Genomic DNA, 24,373 nt, shown 5'->3' on the forward strand with positions numbered 1-24,373 from the left:
CAAAGAAATGCCATGGGATCCATTCAAAGAAAATTATCAACCCCCTCCTCCCAACGCACACACAAAGAAGAACAAATCGCCCAAATGTGGTGGTTGTAGTGGTGGGGGGAACGAGTGAAAAACACTGAATGCAAAACATCACGGCGCAAGTACATCGAAAGAGTCCGGGCAGATTCAGTTCTGTTTAATCCAGCACTGCGTTTCTGTAGGCTGCATTGCTAGTCTACTTATACCCATCAAAATCGCCCAAAACAGCAACATAAAAAGGGAGCCTTTTCTTCCTTCCAAGCCTCCCTATCCTCCCAATCCACTCTAATCTCGATCTTATCTTTCACCTCCTTCTGACAGACTGCTTTCTCCAGCCATCCCTGCCCACATCATTCACTCATATCTGCCAAACACTCCGGATGAAGCCAGGATCTACTTGCTCTCCCACTTTTTGTCCCCTTTCTCCTCAGCTCCTGCAATGCTCTCTATGTTTCATTCCCCTTCGTTATCCCTTCCTTTTCACTGGCATCCATTTCCTTCAAGGCTCTTGCTGATGCTGCTGCTAAGGAGGAAAGGAGGAGAGGAGAAGATGGCGACGCGACGCAGCTTGCAGCGGCCACTCCGGTGGTGATGTCTGTTATTTGTCAAGTAGGGTGCAGTGCACGATCCTGATTTGATGGAGATGGACGTGACAGCACGGAGAAACATCTGGAGAAACTTCTGAAATGCCTGCTTTGCTGCTGCTGCTGCTACTGTGTGGTCCAGAATCTCCAGAGGAGAAGGCCCCGAGTCCTCGGCTTTGCTTGTTGCTTGGCGGCCAGGGCGGAGTCGAAGCGCTCAGCAGAGGATGGTGCTCGGAGGCTCTAAGTTTTCGGACGGACTCAGAGTCCGCTGCGGTCGGGTGCTTCCAATGCATCGGCAAGTTGTTGGCGCTTGGAGGTTCATGGCAGGGAGCGTTTCTCCCTTGTACCGTCTGCGTGAGATGATGAGTCGATCGGGACTGTGAGACTTTTTTTTTACCGTACCCATGGTCTGCTCTTTATCAAATTATGGTATTGCTTTGCATTGTTGTAACTATATGTTATAAGTATGTGGTTTTGTCAGTTTTAGTCTTGGTTTGTCCTGTTTTTTTTTGTGATATCATTCTGGAGGAACATTGTATCATTTTTTTTAATGCATGCATTTCTAAATGACCATAAACAAGGACTGAGTGTCCTCATAATCTAATCTAACAGATTCAGATTTATTTATCACATGTACAGTGAAATGCTGTCAATTTGCATTAACAGCCAACACACTTAAGCATGTGCTTAGGGCTACCCAATAGAGTGTTGGCACACATTCCAATTCTAACATAGCATGCCCACAATGGTTGGCAGAACAAAACAGAATGCAACAGGACAGAACACAACAAGCAACAAAATAAGTCCCCTTTTTTCCTTACACACACAAACAGTCCTCCAACTCCATGATAGGCCTCCAGTCTCCAGTCTCTAAGCTTCTGCCACTGGGCTTTCACTTGCAGACTTGCAGACTTCTAATCCACCTTTGGTGTTGGACTAACCAACGATAGGACTGCAAACTCCAGGTTCTCCAACTCACTGGCCCGTGGGTCTCCTTTTGTCTCCCGCTCACACGGACATCCAAACCCAGGATGTCCTTCATCAGCCGTCCATGTCGTTGACCTTCAAGGACACAGCAGAAACCCAGATTGAGGATCTCCTTTGTTGCCCAACCAGAAGGGCTGTCCCGTTAAAATCACAATGGAGGAACTCAGCAAGTCAGGCAGCATCTACAGAGGTGAATAAGCAGTTGGCGCTTTGGACCGAGACCCTTCATTAGGATTGGCTTAAGATGTGCGTATTGCTCAGTATTTCCAGTTTCTGCAGAATTTCTTGTGTCCTATTGAATTTTACAACATACCTGTTGAGGTATGAATCTTGAATCATACTTGTTTGTATGAGAGCCCCTACATCAGCGGATTGCTATCACTGTGCCTTCCTTCAGTGTAAAACTGGGGAATGAGGACAATCTCTCAAACTTTTACAACACTTTCAGCTTGAACTGTCATAGCAATCACTGTCATCAAGTCACACAACATGGAAAAAGGCCTGTCATAAATAGGGGGACTGCTTTGTCGAGAACCTCTGCACCATTCACCACAAGCAAGACTTCCTGGTGGCCAAACATTTTAATTCCCATTCCCATTCTGACGTGTTGATCCACGGCGTCCTCTTGGGCCAAGATGAGGCACTCTCAGATTGCAGGAGCAACACCTTATATTCCGTCTGAGTACCGTCCAAACTGATGGCAGGAATTTCGATTTTTCCTTCCAGTAAACTAATTCTTGCATTCCACCCCTCTATTCCCCACTCTGACCTTTCACTTCTTCTCACCTTCCTTTTACTTCCCTGTGGTCCCCTCCTCCTTCCCTTTCTCCTAGGGTCCACTCTCCTCTCCTATCAGATTCTTTCTTCTCCAGCCCTTGACCTTTCCCACCCACCTGGCTTCACCTATCACCTTCCAGCAAGCCTCTTTCCCCTCCCCCCCATCTTTTTGTTCCGGCATCTTCCCCCTTCCTTCTCCGTCCTCAAGAAGGGTCTCAGCCCAAAACGTCGATTATTTACTCTTTTCCATAGCCGCTGCCTGACCTGCTGAGCTCCTCCAGCATTCTGTGCATGTTGCTATGGAAACAGGCCCTTTGGCCCAACTCGTCCATATTGACCAAGGTGCCTCTCCCAAGCTGGTTCCATTCGCCTGCCTTCAGCCCAAAACTCTCTGTCAGAATCAGGTTTATTACCTAATTACATATGTCATGAGATTTGATGTTTTGTGGCAGCAGCACAGTGCAAGACATAAAAATTATGATGTTACAAAATAAAGTCTTGTAAAAGATGAATACCGAGGTAATATTCATGGACTGTTCACTAATCTGATAGTGGTGGTGGGGGTGGGGGGAGAGAAAGTATTCTTAAAATCCTTTCCTATCAATTGTCTTTGCAAAATGCTGACGTTTGACTCACGCAGATGCAAAGGAGAGCTTTTACTTCACCCAAATATCATGCTCCATATCAGAGCAGTACCATTCAATGAATATGGGTGACATGGTGCTCGTTCACATCAGTCATTTGGAAACCTGAACTAGTAGTGGCTAAGAGTGCTCATCTGCTCATCTCTGTTTGGATTTGAGGCCAGGTCCCAGCAATAAACTCAGACAAAGATCCTGTTTCCTCCACTTTTACCTGTGCGATATTTAGGATTACAAGTGTCTACACTGCCACTGTTTGTCCTTAAGCACTTCCTCTAGCAAATTTCTAATGGGTTCCCTCTTCCCTAACTTCAGCGTTTTTCTCTCCTTCCTCCAGGGATAATATATTCAAGGTATCTATAACTCTGTTATCTGACTTAAAAGTTGTCTCTTTGATTGATGCTGCGTTGTAAAACCAAGGTGATCCTCCAGCAAGGAGCAGATTTAAATAATTCCATAGCCTTTGCTATTTGTTGCTGGCGCACCAAGCCAAACTTTATGGATCCAAAAATACCATCAAATCAGTCTTGAAACTATAATCACTTCGGGTGTATGTACTTGTAAATGGTGCCATTTATCTCTGTCAGTCCTTGTTACCCTTCAGGGCTGGTATATGCACTACAAGTGAGCAGCAAACTAGTTTAAAGTTCAATTTCGTGCAAGATAGATTGTGAGGCATTTTATTATCTGTTCTCCTGGTTCAAGCAGACCAACATGGAACAGTTTATGAGTGACGTTGCCTGCAGACACCATCCTGGATTACTCCGTCCCTGTTCTACAAAGAGAGCCAGCATCGGGTTACGTTGTCTCTGCAAATATTTTTTTTGGGGCAGCTGAACTTGATGGGGTCGAAGGTTTTAGTGAGATCAAACAAGGTCATCTGAAGCAGCTGCTAATGCTCCCTCAATTTCACTTGAAGTAGTTGCATGGTTAAGTTCATGTCCACTGCGCTTCATACTGCAAATTCACCAGCAGCTCATAGAGTTAAGCAGACATAGTCAAGTACAGACACAGGTTCCTATCTTACCAAAGAGACAACTGGGAGGCGATGACGTTTGGACTCCCAGTTAGGTATTGTTGAGGGTTGGACAATAAGTGAAGGTTAGGGCACGTTGGGTAAAGATCAGGTTGGAATTATGGAGATGTGTTGGGCGGTTGGGGGCGGGGGTTGTGGGTGTTGGAGAAGATTAGAGCTGTCGGGTTGGAGAATGTTGAGAGCACGCGAATGCAGAGAACACTCAAGAGTGAAGGGCTGGATGTTGCTGGGGAGAAGGTAAGTCTTGGCTGAGATTGGGCGGTAATGGTTGGTGGGGGGGCGGGGTCAACTAGCAAGCCTGACGGTTTGAACGGGGTGGTGGGGTCAGGCGAGCGATCATCAGAGAGGCGAGGAGGGGCCAGAGTTAGACTTGCAATCAAGGGTATTAGGGTTGGAATTGTGAGAGGGATGGGACATTTCATGGTAAGACTATTCCTTACACTGAGTGCCCGAGCCAGTTATCGGAGGCTACTCCATCACCTTTAATTTACTTTATTTATCCAAAATATCAGGCCTAGCAATTTTATAGTGGAGCATTATATGTCTAGTGTGATTCAGTTTCAATTGAAAATGATCTCAAAACATCAGCAACTTAATACAAGGTGCACGGGCTTCACTAAAGCGGGCTGTAAACATAGTGAGAGCCTGCTTCTGCATGAGTCATGCATACGAGGATCTGAATTGACATACGTGGAAGTGGTACCAGCATTATTGCACACTGCTGGATGCCACTGTATTGCACAAGATGATTTCTAGGCCTTATATTTTGGGTAACTAGAGTGGTGAGTGAAATTCACAGGGCATGCCATTCTGGAACAGCACAGGTGGGCAAAAATGTCCAACTTTCAATAATTTTTAAATCAGGTTCAGTCAGAATTGCAATATCAGGAATTTATAATAAATCTTGAATGAGAATTATAGACAATCAGTTGGTTACATGGGGAATGACTTGTAGGTTTATTAAAATGTCTACACAGATGTATCATGTAGGCTACTAAAAGTACCAGAATACACTTACATCAGAGAAACAGTCATTTTGTTTTAAAGGGTCATGTCCTGCATATGAATTTTCTCCCAGACTACTTTATCAAACCCCTCCAACATTACCAGTTCCTCTTCCTGCCTCATATACTCACTCAGTTTCTATTGATACATTGACACTTCTCAACTGCCCTCTACAATTCCGAGCTCCACACTCCAATCCAACCTCTAGCTAAGTACATATATTTTGGCTGAATTTCATGTTGAATTTATTTGTGGTGATCTAACATTGAAGGGCCCCACTTCTGGCCTCACCCACAAGTCAAAACAACTTCCCCATGTCTGCACCTACAAACCTTTTTCAGTCATTAACACCCCCTTCAGTTTAATCTTCTCAACGAAACACTTCAGTCTTTCCCTAAAGTTATAATTTCTCAGATCCGGACAGTCGCAAGGTTGCGGGACCGGACGGCATCCCAGGAAAGAGTACTCAGGATGTGCGCGGCACAACTGGCAGGTGTGTTTACAGGCATTTTTAAACTCTCCCTCTCCCAATGTAGAGTGCCCTCAAAACATCTACCATTGTTCTGGTACCTAAAAAGACCAAGGTAACACGGCTGAATAACTGATGTTCTGGCACACTCATCTCAATAATAAGCAAATGCTTTGAGAGGCTGGTCAAGGTCTATCTCTGCAGTATGCTACCACCCACACTGGACCTCCTACAATTCGCCTACCAACACAACCAACAGATAGGGGTATGGAGGGAAGGCTGGTTCAGGGTTCTGAGTTGGATGATCATACTGAATGGCGGTGCAGGCTCGAAGGGCCGAATGGCCTACTCCTGCACCTATTTTCTACGTTTCTATGTTTCTATAGATGACGCAATAGCCACAGCTCTACACACCGTCCTTACACATCTGGAGAAGAAGGATGCCTATGTGAGAATGCTGTTCTTGGACTACAGTTCAGCATTCAACACCATAGTTGCATCCAGGCTCGACAAGAAGCTCAGAGACCTCGGCCTTCACCCTGCCCTGTGTAGCTGGATCCTGGACTTCCTGTTAGATAGCTGTCAGATGGTGAGAGTGAGCTCCCTCATCTCTGCCCTTCTGACCCTCAACACAGATGCCCTTCAGGGCTGTGTACTAAGCCCCCTCCTTTATTCTCTGTATACCCATGACTATGTCGCCACCCACAGCTCCAATCTGCTAATTAAATTTGCTGATGGCACTACACTGATTGGCCTAAATGATAATGAGGCAGTCTACAGAGAAGAGGTCATCACCCTGACACAGTGGTGTCAAGAAAAGAATCTCTCCTTCAATGTCGTAAAAACAAAGGAGCTGGTTGTGGATTACAGGAGGAATGGGTATAACCCCCATTGACATCAATGGATCTGAGGTTGAGAGAGTGAACAGCTTTAAGTTCCTTGGCATACACATCACCGAGGATCTCACATGGTCTGTACATACCGCCGTGTGGTGAAAAAGGCACAACAGTGCCTCTTTCACCTTAGACAGTTGAAGAAGTTTGGTATAGGCCCCCAAATCCGAAGAACTTTCTATAGGGGCATGATTGAGAACATCCTGACTGGCTGCATCACTGCCTGGTATGGGAACTGTACCTCCCTCAATTGCAGGACTCTGCAGAGAGTGGTGCAGACAGCCCAGCACATCTGTAGACGCGAACTTCCCATTGTTCAGGACATTTACAAAGACAGGTATGTAAAAAGGGCCCGAAGGATCACTGAGGACCCGAGTCACCCCAACCACAAACTGTTCCAGCTGCTACCATCCGGGAAATGGTACCGCAGCATAAAAGCCAGGACCAACAGGCTCAGGGACAGCTTCTTCCACCAGGCCATCAGACTGATTAACTCGTGCTGACACATTGTCTGTCCTGTTGTACATGCTATTTATTATAAATTACTATAAACTGCACACTGCACATTTAGATGGAGATGTAACGTAAAGATTTTTACTTCTCGTGTATATGAAGGATGTAAGTAATAAAGTCAATTCAACTCAATTCAATTATTCCAGTGCCCAGGAAGAGCAGTGTGAGCTGTCTTATTGACTATCGTCCAGCAGCACACATATCTATGATGATGGAATGCTTTGAGAGGTTAGTCAGGGCTAGAATCAATTCCTGCCTCAGCATGGACCTGGATCCACTGCAATTTTCCTATCTCCACAATAGGTCTACGGTGGACGTGATCTCACTGGCCTTCCACATAACCTTGGACCACCTGGACAATACAAATACCTATGTCAGGATGCTTTTTATTGACTACAGCTCAGCGTTTAACACCATCATTCTTACAGTCCAGGTTGAAAAGCTGCAGAACCTGGGTGTCTGTACCTCTCTGCAACTGGATCTTTGACTTCCTAACTGGAAGACTGTGTGGATTGGAATTGACATCACCACCTTGTGGACAATCAACACTGATGCGCCTCAGGGATGTGTGCTTAGCCCACTGCTCTACTCTCTCTACACCCATGACTGTGTGGCTAGGCACGGCTCAAATGCCATTTCTAAATCTGCTGACGATACAACTATTGTTGGCAGAATCTCAGAAGGCGACCAAAGGGCGTACAGGAGTGAGGTATATCAGCTAGCTGAGCGGTGTCCAGGTGACAAGCTTGCACTCAACGTCAGTAAAATCAACGAGTCGATTGTGGACTTCAGAAAGAGCAAAATGAGGGAACACACACCAGTCCTCATAGGGAGAGCAGAACGGGAAAGTGAGCAGTTTCACGTTCCAGGGTGCTAATGTCTCTGAGTATCTAACATAGTCCCAACATATTGATGCAGCCATAAAGAAGGCAAGACAGCTGCTACATTTTATCAGGAGCTTGAGGGGATTTGGCTTGTCACCCAAAACACTCGCAAATTTCTATAGCTGTACTATGGAGAGTGTTTTAACTGGCTGCATCAGTACATATATACTTAGAAAATTCACACTTTTTCCCTATATTTATCCTGTATTTCATTGTACTGCTGCTGCAAAGTTAACAAATTTCATGACATATGCCAGTGAAATTAAACCTGATTTTGATTCCAATATTTATTTGCATTTTCTCCAGGAGTTATATTTATTTTTCATAGATTAGATTAGATTATGAGGACACTCAGTCCTCGTTTATTGTCATTTAGAAATGCATGCATGCATTAAGAAATGATACAATGTTCCTCCAGAGTGATATCACACAAAAACAGGACAGACCAAAGACTAACACTGACAAAACCATATAATTATAACATATAGTTTCAGCAGTGCAAAAACATTACCATAATTTGATAAAGAACAGACCATGGGCACGGTAAAAAAAAGGTCTGAAGTCCCGATCGACTCCTATAGTCCCCGATAGCAGGCGGCAAAAAGGAGAAACTCCCCTGCCATAAACCTCCAGGCACCGAATACTGACAACTGCCGATGAGTTGGAAGCAGCCGACCACAGGCGACTGAGTTCGTCCGAAAACTTCGAGCCTCCGACCAGCCCCTCCGATACAGCCTCCCAAGCGCCATCCTCTGCCGAGCGCCTTCGATCTTGTCCCGGCCGCTGAAACACGCAAAGCTGAGGACTCAGGGGCCTACTCCTCTGGAGATTCTCGATCGCACAGTAGCAGCGGCAGCAAAGCTGGCATTTCAGAAGTTTCTCCAGATGTTCCTCCGCACTCTCACATCCGTCTCCACCAAATCAGAATTGTGCACGGTCCCCTACTTAATAAATACAGATATCATTCCGGAGCGGCCGCGCACACTGCATCGCATCGTCATCCTCTCCTTTTCCTCCTATTAATTACTATTAATAGATAATAATTATCTATTATTTAGATAATACTATCTAGACCACAACAGTTTGCAGTGTTCAATGTGATCTAACTAAGGTCCTCTATAGACCTACTATAACTTCCCAACCTTTTAATTCTATCCAACCAGAAATTAATCTTGCTGCTTTGTTTTTTTTTGTGAGATTCTGTTCTCCTGACCGATTGGATGGATTTAAAAAAACATGGCATGACTCAAAGGAAAGTCCACAAAGCCCTTATCATTTGGCTTCGTGTTCCTTCCTGGGCAAACAGCAAATGGCCACTTGCCCTCAATCCTACACATGGGACCTTATTTTACTCAAAGAGCAACTGGCCCATGAACACATAGGGAGACGTGACACAATGCGGAACTGCCAGCGGACAGAACATCCCCAGAGATGTCAGGGTGCAGAAGTGAGTGCAGTTGCTTTTACTAGGGAGAAGGGAAACTGAAAGATCTGAAGGTGGGTAAGCCACCTGGACCAGATCGAATACACCTGAGGGTTCTGAACAAGGTAGCTGAAGAAATTGTGAAAGCATTACTAATGATCTTTCAAGAATGACTAGATTCTTGAATGGTTCTGAGGCACTGGAAAATTGGAAATGTCGCTCCACTCTTTAAGAGGGGGAGGCAGATGAGAAAAAATTATAATCTGGTTAGCCTGACTTCAGTGATTGGGAAGATGCTGGATTCCATTATTAAGGATGAGTGCTCGGGGTATGATGAAATAGGCCAAAGCCAGCAGGGTTTCCTGAAGAGGAAATCTTTCATGTCAAATCTGTTGGAATTCTCTGAGGAAATAACAGGCAGGATGGACAAAGGAGAGTCATTGGATGTTGTTTACTTGGATTCTCAGAAGGCCAGAGGATGGTGAATCTGTGGAATTCGTTGCCATAGGCGGCTGTGGAGGCCGAGTCATTGGGCATACTGAGAGCAGATGTTGAAAGGTTATTGATTAGTCAGGGTATCAATGGTGAGGGGAGAAGGCAGGAGAATGGAGTTGAGGGGGATAATAAATCACCCATGGTGGAATGATGGAGCAGGCTCAATTGGCTGGATGGCCTAATTCTGTTCCTATGCCTTATGCCTTTATGGAGAGACTCACATGCTATAGCTTTGCAGCATTGGAGAGCAGTCCCAGTTCGAGCTTCACCAAGATTATACAGCCGAAGAGAGGGAAACCTGACTTGCTGATTCAGCAAACCACATGACAGGCTGCACCTTTCCCATTGGCTGCTGGATGGGAAAGCAAAATCTGGAGCAGTCAGACAGTTAAATCTAATCAGCTTTAACAAAATCAGGAAGAAGCTGTGTTATTAAGTTCTCAGAGAAAATGAATAAAACTGTTGCACCGCATTTAACTTTCTGTATGGAGACACTCAGGAATAAAAATGTGTGACTGAGTGGATTAGAAAGGACTGCCAAAGTTGAGAGGAGCTGATTCAATGAACTATGGCCCCTGGCAGTCTGCTGGGGTCTGAGAGAGCTTCTGCTGATAGAGTTGAAGCTTCTTGTTAGAAGCATACTGGAGATTTGTAATGTTCCCAATAATCTAATCATTTCTGTTAAATGGGAGTTCGAGAGTCGAAGTATGCTCCATCTCATGCAGTTTTGCATGCTCCTTCAGAATTGGGTCCCAGTACTAATTTATTCTTATCATTTCAGCCAAATATTAAAAAAGCAAATGTCAGAATGAATATTCACACTGAATGACAGGAATGGAGGAATCTTACTTTCAGCAGCTTTCCGAATTTGCATGGATATGCAGAATTGACATAGAATTAAAAACTGCTGGCCCCTGAGGTTCTGTGTTTCCATTACCGCTTGCCATTTTCCAACACGTCATCTCTGTACCTCAACTCTCGCCTGCCCCTTATTATCTAATAACAGCCTAACATCGGGCTGGGTTTTTTTTCACACACTGTTTAAACAAGTGTTTTCTGGTCCTCGCTAACGAGGTATGCTGATTATTTTGTGAACTTCAATCAGTCCGCCTCTTATCTATGTTGCTCTAGTATATATGGAGAATTGTTCTTTATCTGATCGGTGATAATCAAAGCTGATCTCATCAGTCTATCAGCTTTTGACCAGGCAGGAGTGCTATTCAAGCAGGATTCCATCTCTGCACGGACAGGTTTAAGTTTGGCATCCTGTGGCTGAACAGCACAGCTCAAGAACATTGCTGGTGGTAGAGACAGCTGCAACTGATCCGGGTTTCATCCTGGCCCCTGTGGTTGCCCGCGTGCCACCTGCACGCTCACCCTGTGACTGGTCAAGGATTCCCCCAAGTGCCCTGGCTTCTTCCCACGCCCGGTGGGCGGTTAAGGGGCAACTCTAAATTGCCCCGGCGCAGGTGGCTGGGAGAAATAGTGCGGGGTGCCAGAGAGGCAGTAGAAGAGAGGAAATTTCTCCATGAACTAGTATAGGTTTGATGGGCCAAATGCCCTCCTTCTAAGTCATAAAAATCAGAAATACGAGTAGCCAACCACTCAAGACCTGATTTTTTAACCCATTGCAGCCTGTGTGAAGATGGAGGGGTGACCGATGCACTAGAGCTTCACAGTTCCTGCTGAACTCTCATCCAGGAAACAGAAACCTTCCCGATCCAAAACCACAGCACAGACAGAATTAGCACCACAGTGAGATTTTAACCAGGAAATGGCGATACCCGGACATCACTAAAGCCGGCAGTGAGATAGAGCAGAGGCACAGAATGACCTGAACTACCTTGGGTGGGTGCTTTATTTTCACACTCTCCTCACAGCTGGCACCTCCTGGAGACCCCCGAGGCTACCTCCTCCAGCAGCGTGTTGTATGCTGCGGACAGTACACCCTCGTGCCAGTACCCCAGTCCTGCTTGCTGGCCTCCTCCTCGTCCCACTGTCTACGGGTGGGTGACCGTGCAGAGAAATTTAAATATGCTATGATCCTCCATGTCTCCAGGTTCATGCCGGGGTGGCGAGGGGATGGCTGAGAGAAATCCTACACATCCGTTCCATGTTAAAATTGGGGAAACCATTGCTTTAACCTGACTTCGGTCACATGTGGGGTACCAGAAGGTTTCTATGGAAATGCACAGTCACAGCACAGAAAGAGGCAAACTTATCCCACCAATTCCACGTCGATCATCAAGCCCCAATTTACATTAATGCTACACTCATCCCATTCCATTCTGCCCCCATTTTTCCAACTCCTTCCAGATTCTACACACCCCTGTGGGGTAAATCACTCCAGGAGTTACTTACAGTTGTCAACTAACCTATTAACCTATTAAGCTGCACACCTTTGGGACATGGGAGGAAAACCTGAGCACCTCCAGGAATATGCAGGAAATGTTGAAGGCTCCCAGCAAGTCAATGAGAGGAGTGAACGGTCAATGTTTCAGGCTGAAGACCCTTCATCAGGACTGGACAGGAAGGGGGAAGAAAGCAGGACTTCCCTTTCCAGTGCTGATGAAAGGTCTCGGCCCGAAGCAGTGACTTTTTATTCCTCTCCACAGATGTGGCCTGATCTGTTGAGTTCCACCGGCATTTTGTGTGTGTTACTCTGGATTTACAGAATCTCTTCTGTTTATGATTTGCACCTGGATGAATCGTTATGTGATCACAGGGAGAACATGACAACTCCAACAGACAGCAATGACGGAAGGAACGGGACCTGGATTACGGGAACTGTGAGTGTGTTGTTCAGGGGGTTCTTTTCATTTATTTATCAGGGTTTGTCCATCATTGATAAGGAGAGCATTTATAGCCTATCCCTAATTACCTTGTGGTAGTGAGTCACTTTCTTCTATGACTGGTATAGGTTGGATACTGAACTCCATCTGATGAAAGTACTCAGCCAGTGCTTTTGGGGAGAGTTTGGGATTTAGGATCAGCAATGAAGGACTGGTGATGTATTTACAAGTCAGGCTGACGTGCTTGACTTGGAGGGGAATCTTCAGGGAGTGGTTTTTCCACGTGTCTTCTGCCCAGTCTGTCTTGGTGGTACAGATCGACACACATAAAATGCTGGAGGAACTCAGCAGGCCAGGTAGCATCCAGGAAAGAGAGGAGATTGGTGGTACAGATCACAGGTTGGGAGGTGTTTCCAGTGTAGCTCAGGTGAGTAGTAACTTTTGCAAATGAGGAGCTACAATGGGAAATCAAACAGCTCACAGTGTGAATAATAGTCACAGGAATTCACAGCAGAATGGGAAAGAATTCATTCTGTTGTGTCCCTGAGTTTTCTGGCAGAGGGTTATAGTCACTGCACTAATTCCTTTACGTACTCTGAGAAGGTATTAGGATAGAGAGTTATCATGTGTATCACAGTAAGAACAGGAACACTTTTACTGGTTGACACACATCCCAGCTGATTGTTGCCATCAATGGATTTTATTATTGGGAAGAGTGCAAGAATGGCAGCCAATCTCCACTGTCTTATTACATTACCACTTTGAACAAACTGACCCCCCTTTACTTCCAACAAAAGGCAGTAACAGATTGATTATTGTTACTGATTCGAATTCAAGGAGGAATGAGAAATATTGAACTAAGTTGATGTGATGAAAGATCACAGTCTTTATAAAGTCTCTGTGCTGATGGTCAAAGACGTCCATCTCCTCTTTCATCAGTATCTATCCAGAACCATTTCACTTCATCTTTGAAACCAAGTAACTACTGCCATGGAAGGGTACACAGTGAAGAAGTTGATTTCTTAGCTACAGTATGTAGATGATATCTGGAGACAAAATGCCTGCCATTATCTTGGATGGTCCGAGTTAATGAAGGCTGGTTGTTGTTGGTCTTGCATCGCAGTATCAGATGGCTGAAGAGTATGACAAAGACCGTAGGACTCACTGGTGATCTGATCCTCAGCAACCTGGTCACTCATCCCATTCCAGCATTCCGGTTGGCAGGACCACGTACGTTGAAAAATAGCCATTGTGATCACCCATGAATCAGAAATTTCTCCAGTGCAAAACAATGTTCATTGGCTACACCAGGGATGCAAAAGGTGCTATATAAGTGGAAGCCCTTTGTTATCCAGGTGAGAGACAGAAGACCACATTTTGCGCCAGGAACATTTTATAACATTTAGAGTATTTTTATAAGACCATAAGACAAAGGAGTAGAATTAGGTCATTTGGCTCATTCAAGTCTGCTCTGCTATTCTACAAGAGCAGATTCTGATAGAATGGCAGAGCAGACTCCCATTCTTCTGCCTTCTCGCAGTAACCATTGCCACCCTTACTAATCAAGAATCCGTCAAACTCTGCTTGAAATATATCCGATGACTTAGTCTCCCTTTCACTCTTGTGAACCTCCACTGGACCCAATGCCAGCACAATTTTTCTTAGAGGAAGTCCAGAAAACTGCTCACAGTACTCCAGTGCAGTCTGACCAATGGCTTTATATAGATAATATCATTTATAGAGAAAGGAATGTTAGATCAAAGTCTTTGCCTTTATATAGATATGTTATTTGTAAGTAAAGGGACAGTAGATCAAAGAACTATTTACGATACTGGTTGCATTTCTCTGGGTGAAAGAATGAGGCAGAACACCTTCATCGATCTCAATTGTGGGTGGTGATCACTCTATGAAAGTAGTCTATTGCATAATTCTCCACTGGGCCTATTGTACCGTTACAACAAGAAGTTAAAACAAAATCCCCCAAAAGGCAGTCGAGGTGCTAAGAGTTGTGTCTGTTAAGGTTCAACAGCGCCACAAGTTAACAAATTCTCCAGTAAAGTGTGAGGACTGAATTGTTACTAATCTGCCATTAATTGCCAGGCACATGACAGAATTAGGACACTTTTCCCAGCCCTGATCTATTTCCAAACAGGCTGCATCTCAAAGCACAAAAAGGTCCACAATTTAGCACTAATTAGCATTGAACTGACAGTTACTTTGGTGATGTACATGGGCAGGATGGGGTCAGTGCAGAAAAGAAAACTGCTGAGTATTGCCTTCCAGTTCTGCAGTGCTGATGTCCTACATAATAGTAATCACACTTTCTACTCCACTTCTGAAACTTGGTTCCATTGACTTCAGTGAATCTGGATTTCAGAAGCAGAGTTACTACTGCAAAGTACATTTGGCTCTGCAGAATGGGAATTCAATCCTGGACTTTTAACCTGTGCTTTATTTAATCTGTGAATGCTTGAAGTTATAACACTGCAACATCCAATAAGAATTTGTAATTGTGTAACACCTTTAACACAGTGAAGGCGTGCAGAGCATCAAAGAGTCCTATAGCAGAAGAAACAAACCTTTCAGCTCACCATGACCATTTCGACCCCTGTATACTAATCCCATTTACCCGCACCTGGTCCGTAACTTCCCATGCCTTGATGATTCAAATGAAGTCTGACAAGAAGCCATGAAAGGAGAGAGAAGGACTGAACATCAACAGCGTGGCTGAAGGGGTAGGTTTCAAGATGATCTTCAGTGAGGAATGAGCTGTAGGGAACGGAGAGATTTTTTAGGGAGGGAATTCAAGAGCTTGATCTCTAGGCAACTGAAGACATGGCTGGCCAATGGAGGAGCAAACCAGATTGGAGCTTATCAGAGGCCATCCCCAGAGGAGTGAGTTTGGGCTGAGGAGGTGCTGGAGGTTATACATGGTGACAGCCTGATGGGATTTAACAGGAGGAGGAGAGTTTTAGAAGCAACATTTTGCTGGACTGGGAGTGAGTGGAGGTTAATGTCCAGAAGGGTGATAAGCAAATGGAACCTGGAATATTTTGGGACACAGCTGGCAGGGTAAATGAGATAACGCAAAGCTGTGAAGAGTGCAAGGTGGGAGATGATGGGAACAGCAGAGTCTAGGGGTAACAAAGGCATGATTGGCATGAATTCCAGTGCACTAGAGGGAAAAACAGTCCTGGTACTGGGTTCTTTTGACGCACACAAAATCCTAGAGGAACTCAGCAGGTCATGAAGGGAAATGAACAGTCGATGGTTCGGGCCGAGATAGGGTCTGAATCCAACTAGGTCGGAGTTCCCCACCTAGGGAGGATTTCCTGAGCTAAAATCTATGCTGCCATGCTAACAATACAATCACTTCTTGGGAAAGCCTTTACCCACCAGCTGAAGTGCTGAGTTCCTCTAGCATTGTGTGTGTGTGTTTTTGATCCAGATCTCCAACATCTGTAGAATCTCTTGTGACTGGGGCCCCTTCTTACTTATTCAATTCTTGGCATCTGGATGCCGCTAGTCTGGTCAGTATATATTGCTCGTCCATTTTGTCCCTGAAAAGGTGGTGGCTTTGAGCTACCACGGTCCTTCTGGTGAAGATAAACCCATGGTGTTGCTGGTTGGCAATTCCAGGAACTAGAGTGGGTGATGCCTAATGCTGGTGGTGTATTTCCAGCTCAGGGTGGCGTGCTGCTTGGTGGGGAATATGAAAGAGTTAGGATTCTGCCTGTGTCTGCTGCTCTTCTCCTAATTTCTGCCATTATGTCTTTATGCAACACCCTAATTATTTTACTCTCATTTGCTTGTGGGGTATGAGATACTGCAATACCTGCAGTGTGTTCTTGTCTGCACCAATTCTTTTACAGCCGAGAGTCTCACTGCTCTCTTTCAGAGGACCTGGAATCAGTCACATGCTGTAGACTTCAGTCACATGTTGTGGGTTCGGGTTGTTCTGCACGAAGCAATGAGTGAACTATTTATTTAGCACAACAACCTGGCGGCTTGCATGGATGTGATAGCCTGTCCTATCTCAAAGATATGCACCTGACAGAAGGCAAGCCAGGTACCTCTGTGGGTCTTTTATAGCTTGGAAAGTTGCAACCACCTGTCAATTTGTGATCTCTCTCCACCAACCATTTCCCCTGGTTAAGCTGTGGGTTCACACCTGTGGCCTCACAGTGTTAAAATGCTTAAATAACTGAACAACAGAATACCTCAACACATATTGCACAGTATAATACACCCAATGTTCCCTCTAATTTTTCTTTACAGCTGCACAGACCAACTATTAAATGTTTTATTTTTGTAACACGCATACTATGAAAATTTAGAACGAAAATTGAAAAATCACATACTTTTGATTTTATTTACTAATTGAAGGGTATAATGAAATATGGGCTGGCTGGTGGTGTAATGGCATCAGCACTGGACTTTGAGACAGATGGTCCAAGGTTCGAATCCAGCCGAGTCCCAATCTGGGCAGCAGCAGTATCTGCGCGGAAGAAAGGCCCGGCAATCTACTTCCGTATCTTCCCACGAGAACACTATGGACAGCTACACTATCCATAGGGTCACCATGAGTTGTTAATGACCAAATGGCACTCAACAACAACGTAATGAAATACAGTACAACAAAGGAAATGTTTCGCATTTCTTAAGCTTTTTTTTTCCATCTGTCTTTATTACAAACCTATTGCCTACAAACACCGCCCAGATTAATTCCATATCTAGATGAACGATATGCCTTAATCCTCATTAGATCATCCAAATGTTCCACTTTTGGTCTGTTTCTGGGTTTACATTTGATTGAATACATAAGACTGAATCCAAGTTTTCAGTCAGCACTCGAAGCTTGAAATGTTCTAACAATGTCAACAAGAATTGACATTTCTTCAAATTCTTCATTGCTAAGCACTTAGTTCAACATATGAGTGAACGTCTTAATTGAACCGATCTTAACTTTCTCAGAAATGACAAATTTGAAATCTCAGTACTGCTGTGATATTTTAAGGCAACACTTTTGTCGTCGTTTGTAATAGTAGCTGAGTATTTTTTGGCAGTCATACAACAAACCACAACTCACAACCCATGTAAATGATGTCAGGCAGTCAAAACATCTGACAGGCACAATGGAAAAAGTAAATATTTTGACTAGATGGTGTCGGCATTCAACAGGCTGGTGGTCTATTAACAATGAGCTACTGACTTCCATTCTGTGTTTATTGTTACAATTTGTAACAGTGTTGTAATTTGAAACACTGACAATGTAAATACATTGAAGTTCCCGAATGTTTCAAAGTAAAGGTTGTAGCATGTTTATCATTTAGAAAATTTAAGTATTATATTCCTTAACACATAATTAATTACAGAGAATTTCACAATTATATCAACAAAGATTAAAAATTATATTAGCATATTTAAACAATTATATTAATATTATATAAAAGAAAATTCCAGCTGCGCTATAAAAACTATGTGCATGGGAACATTTTAGTTACTGTGCCCCCATGCACCTGCACAGCTTAGAGGGAACAGTGAATACACTCCAATTAATAAACCACTGACTTCTAACCTATTTTGTGCAACATGATGCCCAGCTCCCAGCACTCCCCTGGGATGTGTCTGATGTGTGGAACAGTGGGTAGGAAATGTCACGGGGCATTAAAGAGTGTATTTTTTTTTATCATTTCCTTCAAGCAGTTTCTTCTTTTGCTTGTAAGAGTATGGGCAATGGGAGAGGGGAAATATGTGACTAAATGTTATCCAGTCGAGTGACAGAGAGTCTGCCTCCTTTCGAACTGGTGTGCAGTATTTCATAATGAGAATGCTCTTGGAACATCATGAAGTCACGGACAGGTAGGAGTAATGGGGATGGGTTATGTGGGTGGGAGGGGTGGTGTAGGGGTGAGGTACATGGGGATTGGGAGGTTGGGGAGTGAGAATGCGAGTCGTGGGAGCCTGAGTAGGTGGTTACAAGGTGAACAGGGCAGAAGCCATGCATTTTGACCTTGTAGGATTTGTCACTGTGTTCTCATTATGAAGCTGGACGGTTGGGAAATGTAAGAGATGGATTATTAGCAGGTAGAACTCTGCACTGGGGCAGTGGGTTATTGGCTTGGCATATCACATTATGGCGTAGGGGTGCGGAAGTTTGGGGATGCGGTGGAGCTATAAGGGGTAGGGGTTGGATCATGTGGGTGGCAGGGAGGAGGGATAGTAGGTTATCGCACTGGAAGGTTTGGCGAGGTAAGTTATTGGTGGGCTTAGTGAGAATCTGCTAGATATATATTATAATAGAGTTAGCCCAGGAAATTACAGACCAGTGAGTCTTACTTCGGTGATTGGTAAGTTGATGTAGAAGATCCTGAGAGGCAGGATTTATGAACATTTGGAGAGGCATAATATGTTTAGGAATAGGTCAGCATGGGTTTGTCAAAGGCAGGTCGAGTTTTAAGAGCCTAACTGAATTTTTTGAGGATGTGACTAAGCACATTGATGAAGGTAGAGCAGTAGATGTAGTGTATATGGATTTCAGCAAGGCATTTGACAAGGTACCCCATGCAAGGCTTATTGAGAAAGTAAGGAGGCATGGGATCCAAAGAGACATTGCTCTGTGGATCCAGAACTGGCTTGCCCACAGAAGGCAAAGAGTGGTTGTAGACGGGTCACATTCTGCATGGAGGTCGGTGACCAGTGGTGTGCCTCAGGGATCCATTCTGGGACCCTTACTCTTCGTGATTTTTATAAATGACCTGGATGAGAAAGTGGAGGGATGGGTTAGTAAATTTGCTGATGACACAAATGTTGGGGCTATTGTGGATAGTGTGTCAGAGGTTACAGCGGGACATTGATAGGATGCAAAACTGGGCTGAGAAGTGGCAGGTGGAGTTCAACCCAGGTAAGTGTGAAGTGGTTCATTTTGGTAGGCCAAATATGATGGCAGAATATAGTATTAATGGTAAGACTCTTGGCAGTGTGGAGGATCAGAGGGATCTTGGGGTCTGAATCCATAGGACGCTCAAAGCTGCTACGCAGGTTGACTGTGGTTAAGAAGACATATGGTGCATTGGCCTTCATCAATCATGGGATTGAGATTAGGAGCCAAGAGGTAATGTTACAGCTATATAGGACCCTGGTCAGACCCCATTTGGATTACTGTGCTCAGTTCTGGTCGCCTCACTACAGGAGGGATGTGGAAACCATAGGAAGAGTGCAGAGGACATTTACAAGGATGTTGCCTGGATTGGGGAGCATGCCTTATGAGATTAGGTTGAGTGAACTCGGCCTTTTCTCCTTGGAGTGATGGAGGATGAGAGATGACCTGATAGAGGTGTATAAAATGATGAGAGGCATTGATCGTATTGATAGTCAGAGGCTTTTTCCCAGGGCTGAAATGGCTAGCACAAGAGGGCACAGTTTTAAGGTGCTTGGAAGTAGGTACAGAGGAGATGTCAGGGGTAAGTCTTTTACGGAGAAAGTGGTGAGTGTGTGGAATGGGCTTCCAGCGACGGTGGTGGAGGTGGATACGATAGGGTCTTTTAAGAGACTCCCGGATAGGTACATGGAGCTCAGAAAAATAGAGGGCTATGGGTAACCCTAAGTAATTTCTAAGGTAAGGACATATTCGGCACAGCTTTGTGGGCCGAAGGGCCTGTTTTGTCCTGTAGGTTTTCTATGTTTCTATAATCGTATTCCCTTGAGACCAAAACCCTTGAGATCTTATCCTCCCCGATGATGAATACCCTCCCTGTTCGGTATCAAGCATTGATAAGCCACAGGTTAAGTACAGGGTAAAGGTTCGTCTATTTTGACAAGAAACTATTTTTCAACCTTAACTTCATGAGACAGTTTCTTCCTACATAGGTGTGATTCTTTCCAAATCCCTCATCTGTCCACCACTGAGCTCCCTGAATAGGCTGCCAACTTGCACCAACTGAAAGACAGGTTATCTAGGCTCTCAGACACAGGGCTGTCAGTAGGGGAGATGTTCACCTGAATACTCTGGGATGCACATAAATCCAACTACAGGACTGAAGGTACCTGTGTTAACTTCTCCCTCATTCATCATATGAACTGTAATGAGGCTTCTGGGAAAAGCAGGCAGATAGTCTAAATTTGGAAAATGTGGCGATTTTTAGTTCTTTTTGTGAGTTAGTAGATCTGATCTTGAAGGCAAGTAAGGAGAGCGGGATTAGAACTAATACTGCATTAAATCTGTAAAAACATTCTCATGCAGTGAAACCTGAGGGAAAGGTATAACTGATAATTGATGAGTAGATTATGGAAAATAATCATAACAAAAGGCAGGTGTATTGGTGGCAGACAACTGAAAGGAAAAAAGGAATCATCAGATTCGTGATCCAGTGCTTGTATTGTTATAGAATATTCCATCTGCTAGTTCTGTTGAACTGCATTTTAGACTTCACCACCACAGTAAGGCTGAATAATATTTGATTTATTCCTGCTGTTACCCCAACGGACTCCTTTGGCACCTCAACGGTACTGAGGCCTACCTGGCAGGGTTGACAATTAAGTTCAGCTCTTCAAAGAGATGTCGCCTGATAATGTGCTTGTTGCTGGGGATTCCTAGCGCCGTTGCCATGGTTTCTGAGTTAAAGGTGGGTTCGAGGATGAGGACTGCACCATGGACACCACTGTTGAGAAGGTTGTCTGCATATTCCTGAGGAGCACAGACAGCAAGGTCTTGTTGAAGTAGTCTGAATGGTCTCCAGTGACAATTAAGAGCAAAGTACATTTAAAGTGAAAGGAAAACATAAAGACAGTTAAGTTTAAATGGACAACAGTTGTGATATTGGCTTATCTTATCTTGGTGCCCATTAGTGTCCAGATTTTTTGAGAAATCAATACATTCATGAAGATTGGAGACACAAGAGACTGCAGGTGCCGGAATCTGTCCTGAAGCAGGAATTCACCCTGAAATTTTCCTCCCACCCCATGAATACTGCTCAACCTACTGAGTTCTTCCATCACACACAGGAGAAAACCTGCAGATGCCGGAAATCCATGGCAAGACACACAAAGCGCTGGAGGAACTCAGCAGATCGGGTGGCATCTATGGAAATGAATAAACGGTCGATGTTATGGGCTGGGACTCTTCAGCTGGACTGGGAAAAAAAAAGATGAGAAGGCAGAGCAAGAAGATGGAGGCAGGAAAGTCCTCCCCTCCCCCCCCCCCACCCATCCTCTACAATGACCTACAACAGCATCACTGGAAGCAAGTGACATCAGAGCTCGTTCTGAGCCGAGGGGAGGTTCACTCTCACCCGAGTGGGGTTGAGTTCGCATCCAGTGATATGAACTTCTGCCGGGATCTGACGTCCCTCATCACCAGCCCACCCCATTACACAGTACACGTACACAGGTAATTTTGACTTCAGAGAGAGAGCCAGCAAATGGGACCCATCAGTTGCAAGAGAGAAGGAAGAAGTTTGGAGTGTCGGCCCCCAGTACGGCGGACCACCCTGACAACACAAATGGGGGTGGGCCAGAGGCAATGGTAAAACGCTGCCTAATTCCAGCTCTCTACCTCTCCTGCTCACACAGCTTCTGATGAGGGTCTGGAAGATGGGAGGCGGCAGGGTCTGGATTCTTTGCACCTGTTAGTTCAGAGACAGGTGTGATTTCACTGAATTATCAGATTAGAAACACATCAGTGACAATGTTGCTTGCATTAACTACCAATGGTGCAAATTAAAATTGCAAGAGCATCATAACCCGGCACAGCAGCTGGAACGTTGTTCTCCCTGCGTTTCTAATCCATAAATCCATCTGTTGGTAAATGCAATCAGAAGCAAAATTAACATTCCGTAATTGGCACTGAACTGCCTGTATCAGTTGATCTTTAAAATTGTAGGTTGACCTCTCATGTTCCTGATTTCACTGTCACCTAACCCCATCAGAATTGTTTAATTTCAAAGGAAATCCACAAATGGGAGACATTAACACAAACTGTCAAAAACCCAGGGTTGGTCCGTCAGCACCCAGTGGAAGAAAGGGCAAATTTGCACTGACTATGCACACATTTTACCCACCAGATCCCCTCTCCCCTCTCCCCAATCTGATTTCTTCTGCCCTTCACCTCGCCCTCAATGGTATCCATGGTTACCATCCACTTTCATCAGATTCCAGCACTTGTAGCCTCTGTGCTCCTGTTGCTTGACCCAATGAGTTTCTCCAGCAGATTGCTTGTTGGACAAAATAAGATGTTGAAAGCCGAAGGAGAAGAAATCTGCCTTTAATTCTGAGGAAGGATTGGACCCAAGATCTGAAGAATGACTTTCAACAATGTCAGACAGTTGGTAAAATAAAGCTCCCAAGGCACTTCTCAAGCATGTAATTTAACCGAGTCTAACTGAAGCCATGTTTGGGAAGGATAGATCTGGTGAAAAAAGGTGGGTGGGTTTAGAAAAGAGGCGAATTACATCTTGCATCATTCCATCAGTTCCAAATGACTATTCCTAGTGGAGCATATTTGGTTGTGTGTGCAAGAGGAAGTATTGAATGCTGGTATATGTTGACACCGTATACAGTCCCCATCAACTCCAACACTTTGTGTTGGGGACAGGGGAAGCCGGGACTGAGACAGGATCTGCAGAATGTTTAGTCTATTGTTGTTTGCGGGAATTTCCAAGGTGCCAATTAATTGTCATATCTATTTACAAAGCTGCAATGATTCCTGATTGTGGGTACCTTGGAGGGTGCCGGGGATAAAATGGGCCACTACATAAATGCAAGTCATCTCTGTATCCGCCACAGGCTGAAGGCTGAGGTACAGGGTGTGGAATGGGCTGTTCGATACCATTGGCAGCAGTGAAGGAGCTGCAGAGTCTATTCTAACTGAAACATTTAGAAATACGGAAGCCTGAAGGCATACACTCAGCGATTCAGGAACAGCTTCTTCCCCTCTGCCATCCGATTCTAAATGGACATTGAACCTGTGAACACTACCTCACTTTTTAATATATTTTATTTCAGTTTTTGCACAATTTTTAATCTATTCAATATACATATACTGAAATTTATTTATTTTCCTTCTATATTATGCACTGCATTGAACTGCTGCTGCTAGGTTAACAAATTTCACAAAACTTGCCAGTGGTAATAAACCTGATGGTTCTGACTCTACATCCATCCAAGGTTATCGGCCTGACTCCTTGATGTGGGCACAAGCTGAAGACAAGCAGTAAGTGTCTCATCCCTGATTCCGGCGGAGCTATGTGATGATGCCTGACCTCAGGCACTTTTGCGAAGTGATCTGCAATGTCTTTTGGGAGGGAGGGAGCTCTGATTGACCAGACAGAGACAAAAATGGCAACGAGGTCGAATGCATGTTAACTGACCCCTTTGTAGAGTTGTATGAGAATCCCTTGTCTGCTTTTGTCTGGCTTCACTCCTAAATCCACCTGAAAATGATAACAAATCTCATGGCAGGGGGAGGAGGATGGAATAGGCAACTACTCCATTTTGGTTTCACAAGTTTTGTGACATTGAGAACCAATGGGCTGGTAGTGAGATGTAAATCACCCTTCAACCTTCATCCTGACCATAAGACCAGAAGATATAGCAGCAGAATTAGGCCATTTAGCCCACTGAGTCTTCTCCACTATCTCATCACGGCTGATCCATTTCCCTGTTGGCTCCAATCTCCTGCCTTCCCCCCCCCCCGTATTCCTTCTGTGGACTAATCAAGAATCTATCAACCTCTGCTTTAAATTTACCCAATGACTTGGCCGCCACAGCAATCTGTGGCAATGAATTCCACAGACTCACCACTATCTGGCTACAGAAATTCCTCCTCATCTCCATTCTAAAAGGATGCCC

The 24,373-nt window shown here is 44.6% G+C and overlaps 1 protein-coding gene across 4 annotated transcripts in view; it reads right to left on the reverse strand.

The window, feature by feature from the left end:
* The window catches only part of LOC134337820 (kazrin-like), a 719,044-nt gene that overhangs the window by 28,022 nt on the left and 666,649 nt on the right, over window positions 1-24,373 (reverse strand). For all 4 annotated transcript variants that reach the window (XM_063033089.1, XM_063033088.1, XM_063033091.1 and 1 more), the window contains one exon: window positions 21,046-21,212. In XM_063033089.1, the coding sequence (XP_062889159.1) occupies window positions 21,046-21,212 (167 nt within the window). The remainder of the gene's footprint in view (window positions 1-21,045; window positions 21,213-24,373) is intronic.

The sequence above is a fragment of the Mobula hypostoma genome, chromosome 25, assembly GCF_963921235.1.
Source record: "Mobula hypostoma chromosome 25, sMobHyp1.1, whole genome shotgun sequence".
Classification (NCBI taxonomy): Eukaryota; Metazoa; Chordata; class Chondrichthyes; order Myliobatiformes; family Myliobatidae; genus Mobula; species Mobula hypostoma.